At 41.7% G+C, this 18124-nt stretch overlaps 1 protein-coding gene across 2 annotated transcripts in view; it reads right to left on the bottom strand.

Annotated features, from left to right (window-relative positions):
- Positions 1 to 18124, bottom strand: part of Fbn1 (fibrillin 1) — a 202614-nt gene that overhangs the window by 12708 nt on the left and 171782 nt on the right. Inside the window, exons 47-59 of one of the 2 annotated variants that reach the window (XR_005877372.1) lie at positions 16585 to 16701; positions 15253 to 15381; positions 14311 to 14430; positions 12794 to 12919; positions 9547 to 9696; positions 9128 to 9193; positions 8785 to 8901; positions 6955 to 7074; positions 5224 to 5346; positions 3475 to 3606; positions 1737 to 1862; positions 1274 to 1334; positions 967 to 1173 (exon numbers count right to left, since the gene is read on the bottom strand). Coding sequence is in view for 1 of the 2 variants with exons in the window: in XM_013112353.3 (XP_012967807.1) it covers positions 967 to 1173; positions 1737 to 1862; positions 3475 to 3606; positions 5224 to 5346; positions 6955 to 7074; positions 8785 to 8901; positions 9128 to 9193; positions 9547 to 9696; positions 12794 to 12919; positions 14311 to 14430; positions 15253 to 15381; positions 16585 to 16701 (1533 nt within the window). In the remaining variant the exon portion in view is untranslated. The remainder of the gene's footprint in view (positions 1 to 966; positions 1174 to 1273; positions 1335 to 1736; positions 1863 to 3474; positions 3607 to 5223; positions 5347 to 6954; positions 7075 to 8784; positions 8902 to 9127; positions 9194 to 9546; positions 9697 to 12793; positions 12920 to 14310; positions 14431 to 15252; positions 15382 to 16584; positions 16702 to 18124) is intronic. The other variant, XM_013112353.3, reaches the window with a different exon arrangement.

Consider the following 18124-nt stretch of genomic DNA (forward strand, 5'->3'; position numbering starts at 1 on the left):
AATAGTCATCTCGTATCAACAGAGGGGTGTGCCTGACCCTGTTCACCATGTGGTACAAGTAAACACTTTGTCGTCACTGATCTTGGTAAATGAGTCTCCCACCATCTGGTTTCAGCATCCTCTGAAAAGCAGGAATTGCTTTCTGTAACTCTATCTTCTCTGGCCCTTTCTTCCTTTACTCTCCCAGTTTCTTTATTTTGCCATCAGTCACATCTTCCCAACACATTTCCTTCCTTCTGCCTTTCTTTCTTTCTTTCTTTCTTTCTTTCTTTCTTTCTTTCTTTCTTTCTATCTATCTATCTATCTATCTATCTATCTATCTATCTATCTATCTATCTATCTATCTATCTATCCCTCCCACCACTTCCTGGAATACAACAGAGTACCAACAGACCCTCTTCCCAGTCCTTCTATGAACTAAAACCCAACTGTGATCACTGTTGCTAACAGTGGGCATCACATGAATTTCCTCAGACCCCTCCCTGGCCTCCACTCACATTTAGATTTCCAGTTGAAAGCAGCCTGTGCATTTCAGCACAAGTGTTCATTGCTAGCACACCAGCAGACTCTGTGCTTCTTTGATACAATACATTTTGGCTAATTTTGAGTTAAAATGAATTCTGCTGGAGTGGAACCAAATAACCATTTGTTTCATGTTACTTTTAAAATTCTTAAATGATAAACTATCTTATGGCAGATTTCTGCTTGACCCTTGCAAGGATCCAAACACGCCGAATTTAGTCAACTAGACCAAGGACACTTGGCGAATGCCCTGGATGTTGACAGCACTAGAAGAAAAGATTCCTGCAGATCTCAATCATCCAGACAAGACGAACCTATGCTGTCCACATTATGATGTCCACATTTCCATCGTTTTCCATAGTGAAACATGTAGATTCCTAGAAACTGATTCTGTACCATGAAAAAGACCTTGCACCTTTTGTCAACAACAACAAAATGAAGTACCTGCTCCATTGGTCATGAATCCTCGGCCATGTGGACACAGTTTCTTGTAAGCCACGGTGCCCTCGAAAGGGCAGATCTCACACTGGGGTCCCCAGCCTCTTCCTCCATCACAACAGCACTCAGACTTGGTGACGGGGTTCCTGTTGCTTGAGCCAATCTGGCACATGTTCTGTAGGACTTCCGTGAAGCAGTACCCTTCCCGGTTGTCTGGAAGAGACATTCCACGGCAAAGAGGAACTGAGAGGCTTTCCTGAGTGCAGCGGGTATTAGGAATTTGGTCTGATATAAAAAGGATGTAACACTTTACCCTGGGTGAAGAGGAGCGAGAAGGAAAAGCTGGAAACAGCAGGGACAGAGAAAGGAGGCGTCTGAGGGAAAGAAGACAAGAAATCCGTGAGTTGGCAGAGAGGCATCGGTGCAGGCAAGCTTACGAATCTTGGTGCCCCAGACATGTGGAAGAACAGTCGCAGCAGCCATGCTACAGAAAAGGGGGCAGAAAAACACGCGGAAATGGCCTGTTCACAAGGCCTTAAAGGGCAGCAAGAAGAAAACCCCAAGCTAGCAATCCTGTGTGCAATTAGCAAAGGAAGAATTTCGCTGCCGGGGGGGGGTTCCTGAGTCCAACCCAAAATCAGTCACTAAGTCATCTCCCAAGGATGAGTGTTTCCAGCCCTTTTGCAATTTTTGACTTTTTTATTATTTCAAACCAGAAATATTGTTTTCAAGTGTCCCAACAAGAAGGCTGAGGGAAGGGAACAGCAGGTACTTACCCAGGCACTCATCCTGTGTGGGGCTGGCTGTGAAGCCATCGTTACACTCACAGGTGTAGCTGCCCCGGGTGTTGAGGCAACGCCCATTCTCACAGATCCCTGGCTTGGTCTGACACTCATTCTCATCTGTGTAGATAGAGAACAGGAATCATCAGACATTTTAGAGAAAGATCGAGGTCTTTTTCCTTCCTTTCTTCTTCCCTCCCTCCTTCCCTTTCTTCTCTCACTCTCTCAATTTACTTTGCAAGCAGGCACCCTATTCACCTGGTTAAAAACTGGAAATCCAGGAAGGGCCAGGAAGAAAATCCATCAAGCTCTCCCTTCCTCGGCCACCAAATAATGCGCCCCTCACCCCTCTCACCCCTGCCCCAGACTGCCAATTTCTGCTGTGCCCTTCCAGAGATGGATTATGTACATAAAAGTTTGCACATGAGTGTGGGCACACACACACACACACACACACACACACACACACACACACACACACACACACGAGTCCTGTGCATCAAGATTTCTGAAAGGTCAGTTCACACACAGGAGGGGACTGAAGCTTGACTGTCGTTGTAAAGAGATATATTATTTCATCAGAATAATGCTAGTAAGTTGTGTTGACCCAAGGCCAGGCTCCAGAAGTAAGTTTGTAAAACCCTATCTCAGAATAAAAAATAAAATGGCCTGATGTGGTTTAGTCTGGAGCATTTTCCTAGCACATGGAAAGCCCTAGGTTTGACCCCCAGAATGGGAACAAACAAACAAAAATACCACTATCCATGCTGAACTCAGACTAAAGGAATCAGAACATGTGAGGGGGAAGTCCACCTCCTCCAGAAGTTCTCACTGCAGCTGAGCCTTTGACCTATAACCAGCGAAGGTCCAGTATGTGACCATTGATCCCCATACTTTGTTCCTCTGAGCTTCCAGAATCTACACTTAAAATTACCATTCCGTATGTATCTTAGAGAATACCAGGGCAATGGGAAACATTTTTTTTTCCTCACTGGCAATTTGAAATATAACTTTGTTATCATTTACTTCTAAAAGTACATTCCAGAAATTTCTATTTTCTCCTATATTTGCTGTCTCAAACAAATGTCAAGAAACCTTTTCATAAGAGGTTGGCTGATAAATATTTTAGGTTTCCTAAGCCCTATGGTCTCTTCTGCAACTACCTGATTGCCTCTGTGTCATAGAAGCAACCACTATGACACACATATGAATTGCTAAAAGTGCATTTTAATAAATTTATTCACAAAAGAACTGGCAGCCTGGAGGGTTGGATTTGGTTGGAAGCTGCAGTTTGCTATTCCGTGATCTAAGGTTGTGATTCTCAATACTGGATACACATTAGAATGACCTGGGAGCTTTAAAACACCAGTGCTTGGACCCACCTCAAGGTAATAGCACACTTCTTGAACTTAGAGCCACTGCTTAGAGGCCTCTCACAGGGGGTTAGTAAGACAATTGAGTCAACAATGGTGAGGACAATTGGTGGGAAGACATGTCTCCTGATGGCCACATGCACAAAGTGCAAAGGTCAAATGTGGGTGACCCAACCCTAGCATCAATACAGGCAAAGAGAATAGGGAAAGGCCTGGCCAGGGGAGAGGACAGTAAGGTCTCTCCACCATGAGCTGTGACACAAGGGTGGAACACATCATCAACCTGACTCGGAGCTCAGGTCACTTCTGCCCTGTGATTTCATGTTCATGCTGAGCAATTTGCACAGAGACAGTCTTACCTATACAGCCCTCTCCATCAGGTCTTCGCTGGTACCCAGGACCACAGATGCACATGTAGGTGCCTATGAGGTTCTTGCACTCCATTTGCTTTTCGGTGCAGTCATGTTTTCCCTCCGCACACTCATCCTCATCTGGAAAGAATGCATAATCACAACTTACAAACAAGCTGCACCGAATGCTTGCCCTTTAAACACAAGATGGTCATCTCTGTTATTTTAATACTGAGCTTATTTCCTTTGGCATCTGTTGGACATTCATATATTAAAAATGGGAGGCAATATTCTAACCAACTTTGAACTTAGTAAAGAAATTGCTTCCTGACCAACCGATGACCTCATCAGAAGCATGATGCTATGCAGGCCCTTTATGGATGCCCTTGCTTTATGTTTCATACTTGCTTGCTGAAGCATTTAAATCCTTATGACTCAATGGAGTAAAAAGACCCTATGTTATTAAAATACAACATTATTTCATAACAATGATAAAATTATTAAAACAGCACTATGATAACATAATGCTTTTATATGTTATAAATATTGTGGATTATAATAACAAAACAAACCTGTTAACGTAATAATTATTACAATGTCACATGTTATATGGTATTATTTTAATATGGTAGCATTAACTAATCTAATTAGTAGAATACAGTATCAGAGTAGTCATTGTGTAAGTGAAGCTTTAGTTTTAATTTGAAGAAAGGACTGAGCATCTTATTCTCCATCTAAGCTCTAAGAGAACATCTAAGCTATCCATCCTTCATTCCCTTTTCTTTGGGTTGGTTGTGCTCTCACTCTCTACTTTTAATAACATTGCATTTTTCTGTTTTCTTTTTTCTTCCACATTCTAAGCTGAGGCATTTGGACTTTATTGTGCATGGCAAGGAACCCTCAGTTAGGGTAGCTTCTGCTTCATACAAAACAGGATTTTAGCCATTCTGAGAGACCAGGTGTTTGCACATTTTGATCCTTGAAGAATAGCCCCAGTTCCTATGATTCGGCCTGGTCCCACACTCTGGAGATTGTCAGTGTTCAGTAAGACTTTTTAAGGGGAATGTGTTAAGGAAAACAGATTTTGTTACCTAATTTTTGAAACAGAATCTCCTTCTGTTATTTTAGATCCTCAAAGTATTTTGTTTTTTGAGGTTTATTTTTATTAATGTGTATTATGTATCTACATGTAGATACCCTTGGATGCCAGAAGGGGGTGTTAGATCTCCTGGAGCTGGAGTTACAAGCAGTTGTGAGCTACCTGTTGTGAGTATTGGGAACTGAATTTGGTCCTCTACAAGAGCAGCAAGCACACTTAATCACTGAGCCATCTCTCCAGCCCCTCTCAGAATATTTGATAATATATATATATAATACTAGTCATAATTATGATACTAGGATTATTTATTTTTATTTTCATCTTTTGTGTTAGCTACTACATATGGAACTCTGAGGATGTTGGAAAATACCGCTGTACAGAGAGTAAGTACAACTTCATAGAATGACTGACATATCTCAGACAAGTAATGCATAGCAAACTAATCCAAGGTTTGCAGTACAGCCCTCACTGGGCTTATTGTGCCTCTTGATACAATCTAGAGGAAAAGGAAGAAATGGAAACCCCTACATTTGCTATGGATTAGGAGACTACACTCAATTCACAGCCCTGATCCACTAAGGGAAACTTTTGAAGGACATCTGCCCTCATATAAAGAGACAGAACATTCTGGCTTGGATGAACTCTAACAGGACTCCCACCTTTGCACATCCTTCTGTCTTCTCGTAGAACGTATCCAACAGGGCATTTGCATTCATAGGACCCATAGGTATTCACACACCGGAAGGCACAGAGCAGAGGATTCTGGGCACATTCATTTATGTCTGCAGTAAAAGAAAGTAAAAACATGGATTAATGACAACAAGAATGACAAAAAGAGAGAAATGTACTTTTATTAAAAGTTGAAAGTCAGCAGGGCTGGAGAGATGGCTCAGTGGTTAAGAGCACTAACTGTTCTTCCAGAGGTCCTGAGTTCAATTCCCAGCAACCACATGGTGGCTCACAACCACCTTGAATGAGATCTGTTGCCCTCTGCTGCATGCAGGCAGAAGATTGTATACACAATAAAAAAAGTTGAAAGCCTTCCTTATCATAAGCATGAATAGATCGAGGAAAATTATAAAAATGAGCTGATTTCTGGTGGCCATGTCTGTATCTCTCAGCTATCTCCAAGCTTGCTGTCCTGGTGCAATTATGAACTTGCATGACTGAGAAGCAAGAAGTCTACCTTGTACAATTGGAAGGCTCAGGTTGACCAGTTGTCTTTTCCTTTATGGATCATCTTTGCTTCCTTCAACTAAAGCAGTTATGGTCAGAAGAGAAGCTGAGCCCCCTAAATGCTTAGCCACTTCTCCTTCCCCAAACAAAGGTTCATATGAAACAACAGGCATACTTCTGCCAAAACAGACTTTTCTGGTCATTTTATACTTAGAAAAATGCACTTTACATAGATTATCAAGTTCTAGCCCCGATTAAAGAATGACTCTGTCTTTCCTGGGCAAAGTGAGTCTTCTAGAGTTCATGGTTTAGAAATATCAGGATGCATTTCCCAAAAGTAAGAAGTTGAGAACAACCCACCACAATGATCATTTTGCTTCCCAAGAGGAATGATGTGGATGGAGAACAAGACTGAGTGTCCAGGTCATGATTTATTCACAACCTCTAAAGGTTCACAAAACTGTGAGGGTACCAACAGCCTGTATCTCTGGTAAAGTGCTCCCTTCAGTACCAACGTTCCCTTCCCTTCTTCTCTTACACTAGTGAACCTCAACTTGAACAGCACCTGGATCATCTGGACAGCTGTTGGGCCCTACTTGTAGAGTTTGTGATTTAGTGATCTAGAATGAGGCCAGAAAGTTTGCATTTCTCGAAATTTCCTTGGGGGGTGCTTAGACAAATTGTCTAGGGACCAACCACTCTTTGGCACTCCCTAATCTTTCCTTTTCCATACTCCCTTCCAGGCAGTCATATTCACAAATAATTTTCAGATGCTTCTATGGGTTAGGCAACCTCCCTATGGGACTGTCTCCAGATGATCACAGGATGTCAGTGGTTATCTAGCTCTGTGTGCAGATGTTTCTAAAAGGAGAAAAGAAGAACATAAAAGAGGAGGGAAAAACCCTTGGAAATAACAACTACAACAACAAAAAAGGAAATAGAAAATTAGACAGGAGTTGTATTGAAATATCAGCAGTAGAGACACACTAGTAAATACTCTGATATAGACAGTATAACTTTGTTATAAGCACCTATTTTTTATACTTCCTGCAAAGATGAGACCACACACAGAAGAAATGATGCAACAGTCCACCAGGCTCAGATGTTCTTAATTCTTAATTAATTATGAAAGATATCTGATTAAGAAATGTAGTCAAGCAACTGTTCCCATGATCAGCATAGGCAACCAGATTTTCTGCATTTGTGGCACTTGCCTTCACATGTCATCATTGGACCAGGTTCGAATCCCTCCTCACAAGTACATTCAAAACCTCCAATCACGTTCTTGCAGGTCCCATTTCCGCAAGGATTGCCCACGGAACATTCATCAGTATCTGCAAGTGATCCAAAGTGGAGATAAGGTGAGTGGAGATGAAATGGGCTCAGACACAGATACCACTTTTCATTCTGTCCTAGTTCTTGGGTCTGCATTATCTTGCTTAGTTCTCCTGTTCTTGCAAGGAAGGAATGTGCAATCCTACAAATCACAGGTTTATACAGAGAGTTTGCCCTTGCTCAATGGCAGAGACAATGAGAGATCTGACCGCCCAGCCTTATACTTCCCATGTGGTTTTCTGCAGCCTGTCCTTAGGGAGAAGTGAATCTTTCACTGGGAGTAGATGCTCTGATGACTAAAATAAGATCCCTACATGCAGCCAGGGGTTTCTGCTGGTCCAAAGACAAAAATATCCAATTGCCCCCCCACATTACATCACTGCACAAGAAGGCTTACACATGATGGAGTCTTGCCAGATATAAAATAGAAGACTAAACTTACGCAAAATAAGAGACCTAAGGTTAAATAGAATTAATATACTGAATAAAAGCCAACATTCAAGTAGATTTTGTTGAATTTGTTAAAAACCAGATGGTTTATATTAGACAGAAAAAAGGCTAGAAAAAAAGAAAATATGTTTAGGGCATGACCGCTCTAAACAACTATGGAGAGAGAACACACTTTACAAAAAAAATCCCTGAAAAATACAAATGCCTCCTAACACATCTACCTGGGACATCCACTGTTCATATTCCTCATCCAGGCCTTAGGGAGAATATTTTCCCCTGGGAAAGGAAGAATTCTATTTTTAGAATTAGCACTGCTGTTTCTAAGCCCAGGAAAACAGTGGGCTCTGGTCAAGGGCTCCTTTTTGCACATATGCCGTAGCAAACTAAAGATTCCAAAAAGACAAGATTGATAAAAATTTGTTTCTGTTTTGCTACTAAATAACACTTTACAGCCAAGAAGACTCTATCTCCTTTGATTTAATAAAAAGCAACAGCATCATTGCAGTTTAGAGCAGTTTGTGTAATTTGGAACAAATCACTTCATTTGCATAATAATGCACTCAAGGGTGGGAGGGGGTGAGTAATACACTTAGGCTCCCACCCTTAGCCTGCACGCAGTCTTCAGACCCCGACTCCTTACTTGAAGACAGTACTTTTCAATTTGTACAGACATTCGGTGTTGATACCACACTTAATCCATGCTATACTACAGCAACATTGCTTTAGAGTGCTCAACCATAATACTTGAATCTAGCTTACAGCCAACGTAATTAAGAGCCAATGGTCCATACAGGAGCCATTCTTGGACATTTTAATGAAAAGGCTAAAACAAAAAAACTGGGGTGGATGGTCTTTCATACTTCCAAATATGCAATATTTGGCATATCTGCAAATAAAAATTTGTATTTCTACATATCAAAGTATAAATTATGGCCACTAACGGTATATTTTTTAAGTTTTTTAAGTTGTGCTAAGACTTCTGTTTGTTGTTGTCCTTTTTAGTATCTTTTAGGATGTGTCCAGTATCTGCCTTCCAAGTTAGAATACAAAGGCCATGCAAGGTAGAATACAAAGACCATCATTGCTTGGTTCACTGCCATAACTCCCTACCTAGCACAGGGTAGGGACCAGCTAGCAGTCTAATTGAAGAATTCCCCAATGGAGGAGCAAAACTAGACTTGAACCATGGTAGAGTAAAAGCCAAGTAGCTCAATTTTTGCATAAAGAATTCCGAAGAGAGAGGCTGAGTCACTACTCACCCACACATTCATTCCCTTCTAGAATATAACCAAAGGGACACTCGCAGCGATAGGAGCCATCGGTGTTGATGCATTGTCCATGCTTACAGACATCAGGCTCTTTGCATTCATCCATATCTTAAGTGAAGAAAGAAAAAAACAGTTAAAAAAACCAAGGTATTTTTCATAAACTCTTGTCATTTTGGGGTGTTCAATCAGTGAATATCTAATATCACAATACGACTATCATCCAAGTAATGTAACACCAAATAGAAGACATTATTTCTCCCAGGTAGATGTGGAGAAATAAGACCTGGAGGGAGAACAAAGAAGAGGCAGGGAGGACCCAGCCTGGAGCACTCACCAACTGCTGAGTCATCAGGGCCCACAATGATCCCACTTCCAAAGGGACAGATCTGGCGGAAAGCCTCTGTGGTGGAGATATGCACTCATTAGTGGGCAGAGCAGGGACAAGAGGCTTCCCACGCCCCCATCCACTATGTGGTTTGGCTGTACACACTGAGAGATATGAATAAGATACCCAGAAACACGGAGACATTACCAAGACTACTAACGATGTGCCTATTCTTTGTATAACTAATTTATAACACAATTACAAAAGAAAATAACTACCACACTCTTTTGATAAGATATGTCTAAATGGACATTCTGATCACACTTAGAATTTGATTATCCTATTGCCCCCAAGGCTTACACTGTCACTCATTTCATGATCATACGTACATGGGATCATGCAACGAGAAGCAAAGGTGTTAGACTTACCATCTGGCTCCGTGGGGCACAGCTCACAAGGGTCTCCCCAGCCTTCTCCCTTCAGAGCACAGCAGCACTCCTGCTTGGAATGGTTCCTGGATTTGGGTGATGAGCATTTTCCACCTTCAAACTTTGCATAACAGTAGCTCATCCGCAAATCTGCAACACACATCCACAGGACACGTCAGTGGCTTTCCCACTGAATCTTCATTGTGTGACAGCTGGTCAGTGCACTCTCACTAACCATAGCTATATTCCATAAGTGACTGGAATTACAAAAGAGCTGAGACTGCTAAAGTCACAGGGAACCAAGAGTAAGATGGGATGAACAAATTAATGTTGCTTTATACTGGTTCCTCGGCTTACCCACTTCCACAAAGCAACCTGATATAAACACTACAACCGTGTCAGTCTTAGCAAACTTTCAGTAATGACTTCAGGACTGGGACATCCCCAGATTGAATCACTCTTGTGCAATGGCTTTCCTTGTGTGGATTTTATACAACTTTTGGCAAGCAGACTAAGGCAGGAGAGCCTCCTGGTCCTAAGGCATGCTGTCATTCTGTGTCCTATACACCCTGGAACCAAAGAAAAGCCCACACCACAGCATAGAACAAATGCTAAGTGTGTGGAGTGGCCAACTGAGTCACCAGGAGCAATCATCAGAGTAGCTACCCAAAGAATGGTGGGGACAAAATTTAAGTGGGACTTTCTACAGCCTTAAACTCATGCATACATAGCTACATCAAAATTAAATTTCCAACCAGAGTCTGCTTAGCGCAATAGAAAGAAGAAGAAAAAGGAAGGCAAAAGGCAGGACTATGGGTGGGTACAGGCACAATAACCTTCCTTTCAAAGAATATATGTACTTCTTTATATTCATTACTGCTATGCAAACACCAAGGAAGAGGAAAGCTCTTTCTTAGGAAATGCTCCAATGTTGCATGACATAATTTTGGAAGCCAACTTTTCCAGTTTGTATAGAACAGATTGGGTAGTGAGCAGTGAGCTCATCTAGGAGCCTGGAATGTGTTTCTTCTTCTAACTTGGCGTCCAGAGCCCTGCACAGCTTCTCCTTCATTGCATGGTGGCTAAAATCTACAGATCGGAGGGCACGCCTCTGCACTCGTTCGTACCATTCCTCCTTTCTTCGGTTTCTGACCACCTCTGACTTGTGCATTCCCTATCACTTGCTTTCCAGTTCAGAAAGCACACTCTCATAGCAGTACTGGCCACCCAAATGTTTGCTTTGTGGAGAAATACCAAGATTCAATTAATTCTCATTTCTTAGGGGACACCTTTTCATCTGTTTTATTCGTCAAGTTCTTTGTCACATACATTGTTTTGTATAAACAGCGTTGTTTTTACCACTTATTCTTACAACCGTCCTTAGATTGCTGACCTTATTCTAGATCCAGTTTTGTCTTCTCCACCACTCTCCTCTACACCAAAAGAAAACAAATATCTTGGATTCAGATGGAGACTCAAATTCATGAGGTCTAAGTCAATCATAATGACAGATTCCTTTCCCTGAATCTTGCAGGTAAGAGTGCTGCTATAAAATGTGGCACTCAGAGCCGGACTCTGCCCCTGAGGATAGTGACATGTGGTGCTGCAAAACCCGAAATCAGTGGTTCTGTGGAACTTTCCCATTTTATGGCTACAAGAAGCCTGACTCAATTAGGCTTCAAATTTCAGGTTCCAATAGAACCTTCACTGAGTAGGAGACTTGCTGTCAGTCACATTGATCCTCTAGGTGAGCTTATGTATCACTCAAAGGCACCCTCCACAGAGAAACAGTCCTGTGTTCACACACAGGTACACTTCAGCCAGCGCTCACTAGGATGCCTGTTAACAGCCCATCTGCAAACAGCCTTTTCTGACCTCTGAAATGTCTTTGGAATTATGAAAGTCCCTGCTTGCATTCCTCAGTTCTGGCTGAGTATGTGGCAGGGTTCTCACAGCTGGACTGGTTCTTCCTGCAATGTCGGCTTGCCCTGTGACAGGCCACTGCAAATTGAATTAATAGCCTTGGAGTTTCCCCTGGCTTGCCACATCGGCAGACTCGCTCGCACCTGGCTTCTCACTGCTTTCTTTCCAAATGCAGGCCAAGCCAAAGACACAAATGAGTGGGTAGAAGTCAGACTGCATCAGACGGGCCTGTAGCACACAGGCAGAATATCTACTTGAATCCTGCTCTACCCCAGTCACCATTCTGAAACACTTGTGGTCCTCTGATAGTTCCCTACAAGATCAAACTGGCCAGAGAATTTGCAACTTTCCCCTTCATACTTCTGCAGTGATCAACTGAAAAAGTAAAATCATATCCAGACAGAATGATAACAACAAGCATTCATTGCAGACGCAGAGACAACAGAACTTTGTCGTGCACACAGTAGGATTGCTTGGGTGGGTATTGGTGTGGTTTGTGTGAGCAAACTGCATTTCTACACCATTAAATGGCTTCTCTGGTTTAAAAGGCAGGCCTAGAACCCCAAAGCCATATTTTAGAATTTTAAATTATATTCTAAACCTATTATTTGGTGATATGAAGCAAGCCACACACATAAAACAAGCAAACAACCAAATAAAAGCACAAGGCAACATATAGACACTGACAGAAATTATAAGTGTAAATATTTATGGGCTGTCCCCACCCTGTAATTCATTAAACTAGTTTGTATAAGTATAGCCAAATAGCAATTGCATTGTTTAGGAATGTCTATAAACAAGTTTCTGGGTTTTAACCAAACATTGTTTTGTGCTTATTTTCAGAGTCTTTTAAAGTTAATCTGGCAAACCCTTGAATATTTTCGCCCTTGACAAGTATTATTCTGTTTCCCCAGAGAATGTGGAAATGAAGATGGGCATCTTTGTTGGGGACAGGTGATCAGTTTGCATTTTCTCTGTATGAGGGTCTTGGTTTGCACCCACACTCATAGGCTGCACCTTCCTATAGCTCACCCCCTCCAGGTTCTTGAGGGTGCCCCACCGAGAAGCCTATCAGCATCTGTGCTTGTAGGAGGGAGAGGAGTCTAAGTGCCAAGGATGTTGTATAAGCAACTGCAACTTGATGGATGAGTTTTTAACCTCCAAAGTAAAAATGAACCTTCGGGCATATGGTAATCATTAGACCTGTGGGTGAATGAAACATCTTCCTGTTCACCAAGAGTCAGAGCTTTGCCATGTTTAAAACATAAGACCACAACAAATAAACACAGAACAACGAAAGTCCAGCGCTTTCAGAAGCATTTACCTTGGCACCTTCTTCCAGTTGAGGACAGGGAGAACCCTTCTGGACACAGACATTTGAAACTGCCCTCGGTGTTGCTGCAGGTTCCCAAGGCACAGATTTCTGGTTCTTCAACACACTCATCAATATCTAAAAGAGTTACACATTCAGAGTGAGAATTCCATGGAGACCCCATTAGTCACCAAATCAAAAATGTACATGCTCAGGATTTGAGTGGCTTCAGAACCATTCTGACAGGGAAGCAATTAACTGTGATATTATTTTAAAGTGAATTTTTAGAAGTTACTTTTGACAGATCTTGATGCAAAACAGAGTCTGTAAGAGCCTTTTAAGAGTTGAAATGATGGACCCCTTAATCGTGGAGGTGCAGGGCCAGTCACAGAAATGACAACCTCCTTACTCATGGGAGTGCACAACCAATCAGAGAAGTTCACTAAATTCACACTACATTGATCTTGGATAGAGGTAGAACTCTACTCCCCTGCCTCATCATTGCACACCACAAATCCAGGGCTGATCTCAGTGTAAGCTGATTTCCCTCCACTCACGAATGGAGCTTTCTCAGACCCCATGCTGCAGTCTTAAAAACATTAATAGCTATATAAATAAGCACAATCCCATCCCAGAAGATGACTCTGATCTGCAAGATAGTTTTTCTGAAGATATGAAAATCTTGTATAGACCAGGGCTATTCTTTCATCACAGAGCTACTAAGAACTGAATGTATATGTCAATTAAGGGCAAAATACCCATACATATAAAATAAATATTTTTCAAAAAAAGCAAAAGAAAAAAATTGAACAAGTCTTTTAGACTTCATTTTGATAAGATGTTTCTACTTAAAATATCACCACTGGAATGTGGTGCAAATTGGATTTATACTAAAATTTCTCATTGGCAGTATTAAAAGTAGAGAAAACTCAAACTCATTGTGATGACTGGCAGACCTGTTTAAAGGTAAAGGTGTGAGCTATGTGACTTCTTGAGAATCCATTCAACCCTGTTTATTTATGAAGTTTTTTTTGTAGTGAATACCCCTCACTTAATGAAAAGGAATCTGTGCTGAGGTTAAAGGAATGGAATGTCCAATAATATTTGCTGAGAATTTATTCTCTAATAATACATTTCTACCTACCTACAACTGAAGACATCGTACACAAACTACACAACCACTTTCACCCAACCTTAAACATGGACACTTAAAGAGCTTAAGTGGATGTGGGAGCTGTTTTTAGCTGTCAACTGTGTCCACTTAAAATCATCTAATTCAGGATACCATCAATGAGAAAGAGCTAGGGCCCCCAAAGCAGCCTGGGCATAGAAAGAAACATCCCCAGTGATCAGGACAAGAATTGGCCATTCCTGTCTTGACAGAGAACGAGGTCCAAAGTCACCCTCTGACTTAGATTAAAAAAATATATGAAAGTATTTCAGACTGAACATGCCATTACAAAAATGTGTGATTTCAGTGATTCTATGACACGCCCCAATCCTCTCAGTTCCCAGTGGCAGCCCCTTACCTTCACATTTGTCCTGCTGCAGACTATATCCAGGCGGGCAAATGCATCTGTAGGAGCCATCCAAGTTCTGACAGGTTCCAGGTGCACACTTACCAGGATCCAGAACACATTCATTGATATCTGCAGAGAAAAGAGAGTTGGAGAGAGGCTCCTGCTGGCATGATGTCCATTAAACAGTAAACTCAAGCAAAGGAACCAGAATCAAACCAGAGAAGCACGCACCATTCATTAAAGGCCACAGAAATCCCCCAAAGAGTAAACAACTGCTTAAAAAGCTTTCCAAAGAGTGCAATACAGTCACATGTTATTCTACCTGCCACAAATTATGTATGCCAAGAAAAGTGTAGTGTGTGCAAGGGGTTTTAAAGACACTTGAAAGATTCTGTGAACTTACCTCTGGAGGGGTATTTTGAGCAAAATATAATGAATCACAGCTATTATGTAAACATTTAACAGTTAAAATGTTTTCCAAGATTATAACCTAATTTTAAAATAAGAAGAATGGTATGTATGCATTTTCTTAAATTAAAAATAAAGTCTTTACAGGCAAGATTAGTATAATCCTACGGTGAGTTTTTTCCTCTAGCGGCCCATAGCAGGCTTAGACAGAGACTGCCTGATTCTGTGTTGGACCTCTGAGGGCGTTTCCTCAGGACTGTTTTCCTTCCTTCCTTTTTAAATGTGAAGGCTTCATAAGTACAATGTCATACTTTTCACCTTCTGTGTCCCCCTCCAACTCCTCCTCATGTTCTACCAACACCCCTCCTGAATTCATGATTCTACATTTATTTTTGTATTACACACACACACACACACACACACACACACACACACACGCGCGCGCGTGCGTTAGTATTTCCCTTATTTGCACATGTCACAGCTGACCCTTAGGACTGGCCTGTCCTTCTCACCATCCTGGACCTTTCTGGACCCTGCACTCACCCACACAGGTCCTGCCATCAGGGGCCACCTCGTAGCCCTCATTGCACCTGCACTGGAAAGACCCCACCGTGTTGACGCACTGGCCATTTCTGCAAAGGTTCCCATTTCCAGTTGCACATTCATCAACATCTGAAAAAAAAAATCTTCGTTAAGTTCCAAAGAAAATGTGAATCCCAGCCACCACTTTAAACTTTGGTGGCCTTTGTGGGCCCAGCCAAACATAAGAAATTACAGTGAAGGTCTGGTTTCAGCCACAGAACCAGCTGCAGGAACCCATCCAAATATAATGAAAAGATTACATTATCATATTAAAGCTGGTAATTTGCATGATAATTTTGTAGTAGTTTTTGCCTAGAATTTATAGTTTTTGACTTTTTGCATTTTTTATTTTAAAAATTTAATTAGTATCCACAGAATTAGGTTTCATCATGAAATTTTCAAGCAAAATGTTTTTGTAGATTTTTCTGCTCCACTCGGACTCCCCCAGGCTCTTTTCACCCCCAAACCTCCTTCTGCTTTCATTTCTAATGTGTTCCTCTGCCTTCCACACACTTCCTCAGTACCTCCTTCTCCCCATTTCTGGTCTCTTCATTTTAGATTTGTTTTTAAAAGGTCAAGCTGATTTAGTAGATACATAATTCAGATGAAGTCATACTTCAGTATTGCAATTAACTTCTAATTCTATAGAGTATTTGATTCATTGCTGCTTCTTAGCATCCCTTCTTTACATTATTTAGTTTAGAATAATGGGTATCAATGGTGGTTTCATACATATTATTCTTCACCTTGCTCGCACTCACATTCCTAGTACCCTCCCTGTCCTTCCTGCCCTCCCACTGACCCCTTCCTGGTCCTCAAACATTCTTCCTTCTGCCTCATGTCATATGCATATATGATTTATATAGTACACACATAAAGTTAAATCTAGATTCTGCATCTGAGAGAAAATGCCTATTGTGTCTTATAAAGGAGATTTTATACCCTTAATACGTTGTTCATTTGGAGAGAGGCTGCAGAGAGGCATCTAGGCAAGGAGTTCCACACTCTTCTACAATTGTGTAATTTATAGACTTGTTTTTGTATATTTTAACCTAAAGCATTTATTTTGAAATTTATTTAACTTAAATCAAAGTAGCTATAGAATTATAGCTGCTGATACACAGTTTAATGAAGGCAATAGCATTACTAAATATGACTTTTAATTAACCCATTATATTTGATAATCAGGTGACCATCTGTTAGGTGGAAGGTTGCACGTATTAAAGAGCAGCCTGCACCCTTACTGAGATGCAGGCAGATGCACGACTTGGCGCCATTCCTAGGCATACTCACCTATGCAGTCATTGTTGTGAGAAAGTATGAAGCCATGATTGCAGCGACAGTTGAAGGAGCCAATTGTGTTTCTGCAAGTCCCGTTCCCACAGGCATCTCTCTCACACTCATTGATGTCTAGGAGGAAGAAAGGCCAGAGAGAGACACCATGACTAAAGCAGAACGTGATTATGTCATCGGGGTTGCGGAAGAGCGGTTGAGGCTGCAGAGCATCTCCCCCAGGAGGCTGGAATGTTTTGGCTGATGGCATCAGTGCCCTGGAGAAGCTGAGGTCAGAGTCTACACCTTGGAAGTCCAGTGTTTCCTCACTTGGCACATGGGACGAGGCAAGATGAGGACATGCAAACTGGACAGAAATTTTATTCTATTTGCTTCTCAGATTCTCCACCCTTGCCACTTTGCTCAAATATTTTCGCTTGAAAATGGAAAAACTTCTGTGTGCATCTGGACCTTCATTTGTTGCTACCTTTGGCATACTTTAGCTTTCAGGAATCGTACTCCAAGTTACCCTAAAGTTGTGACTCATGGGCTTTGCTCTGCAACCAGCGACAAACGCCACTCTCTAGCTAACCTGCCACTCTGGACTTTTCTCCTTTCCCCATCAGTGATAACTTAGCAATCTCTCTGAACTCAGCTAAGTGATGCAACAGTACCCAGCTGGGTGCAGTTCAGGAGCTCTGGTATCATATGTCTTTTTTTATTTATTGGTTTATGGCTTTTCTCTTTGGTGTATTGTGAAACTTATTCTAGCAACTTGAAGATTGGTCCATTTCAGCACAGCAGCTAACATCTGTCTTACATACTATATTACAGGGGAAGTAGAAAAACGTAGTTATCTGTGATTCTGATGGAAAAGTTACTGCTAGCTCCCCAGTGCCATGAATGTGGACTGAGCATCACATCCAGATAAGTGAGTTGCTACACCAGTCACCTGAGAATTGGGAAGGCACAGCAAACCTGCTGTGTTCATCCACAGCCAAATCTGTTAAGTTCTTTGTTAAGATACATTCTTTGTTGGCAGGTTCTGCAAAGTTCAAATGGAGAGAGAGAGAGAGAGAGAGAGAGAGAGAGAGAGAGAGAGAGACAGACAGAGAGAGACAGAGACAGAGAGAGCATAACAGTGGGGCAGATTCCTGTGGCAATGCAAGGAAGGGTAAGAAGCCACCCTGGGATGCCCAGGCCAGTTACGGAGAAGATGAAACATCATTCATGGATGGACCTAGTTATAGCCAAAGGCAAGTAATTTAACCAGGGCTCTGAAGGCTGCTTTTCCAGTATAAGTTTGATTCATGGGCTTAAAGATCCTCAAAGGCCCAATGGATTTGGTCTTAAATTAGACAAAGAAGGAAGGGCAGTGAGGCCATGACTGCTACATATCTGTAGAGTCCTCTAGCAGTACTGAAAGGGGAGGACTTGAAACCTTCACCACCTCTTCCTCTGTGCCCACAGGAAAATGATCTTCGCTTTCCTCCCTTTGTAACAACTTTTAATTTGCCTTTGAAGATTTGGTACAACCTGGAGACCTTTAGTACATTCAAAG

Source organism: Mesocricetus auratus, unplaced genomic scaffold (assembly GCF_017639785.1).
Source record: "Mesocricetus auratus isolate SY011 unplaced genomic scaffold, BCM_Maur_2.0 Super-Scaffold_100004, whole genome shotgun sequence".
Taxonomy (NCBI): Eukaryota; Metazoa; Chordata; class Mammalia; order Rodentia; family Cricetidae; genus Mesocricetus; species Mesocricetus auratus.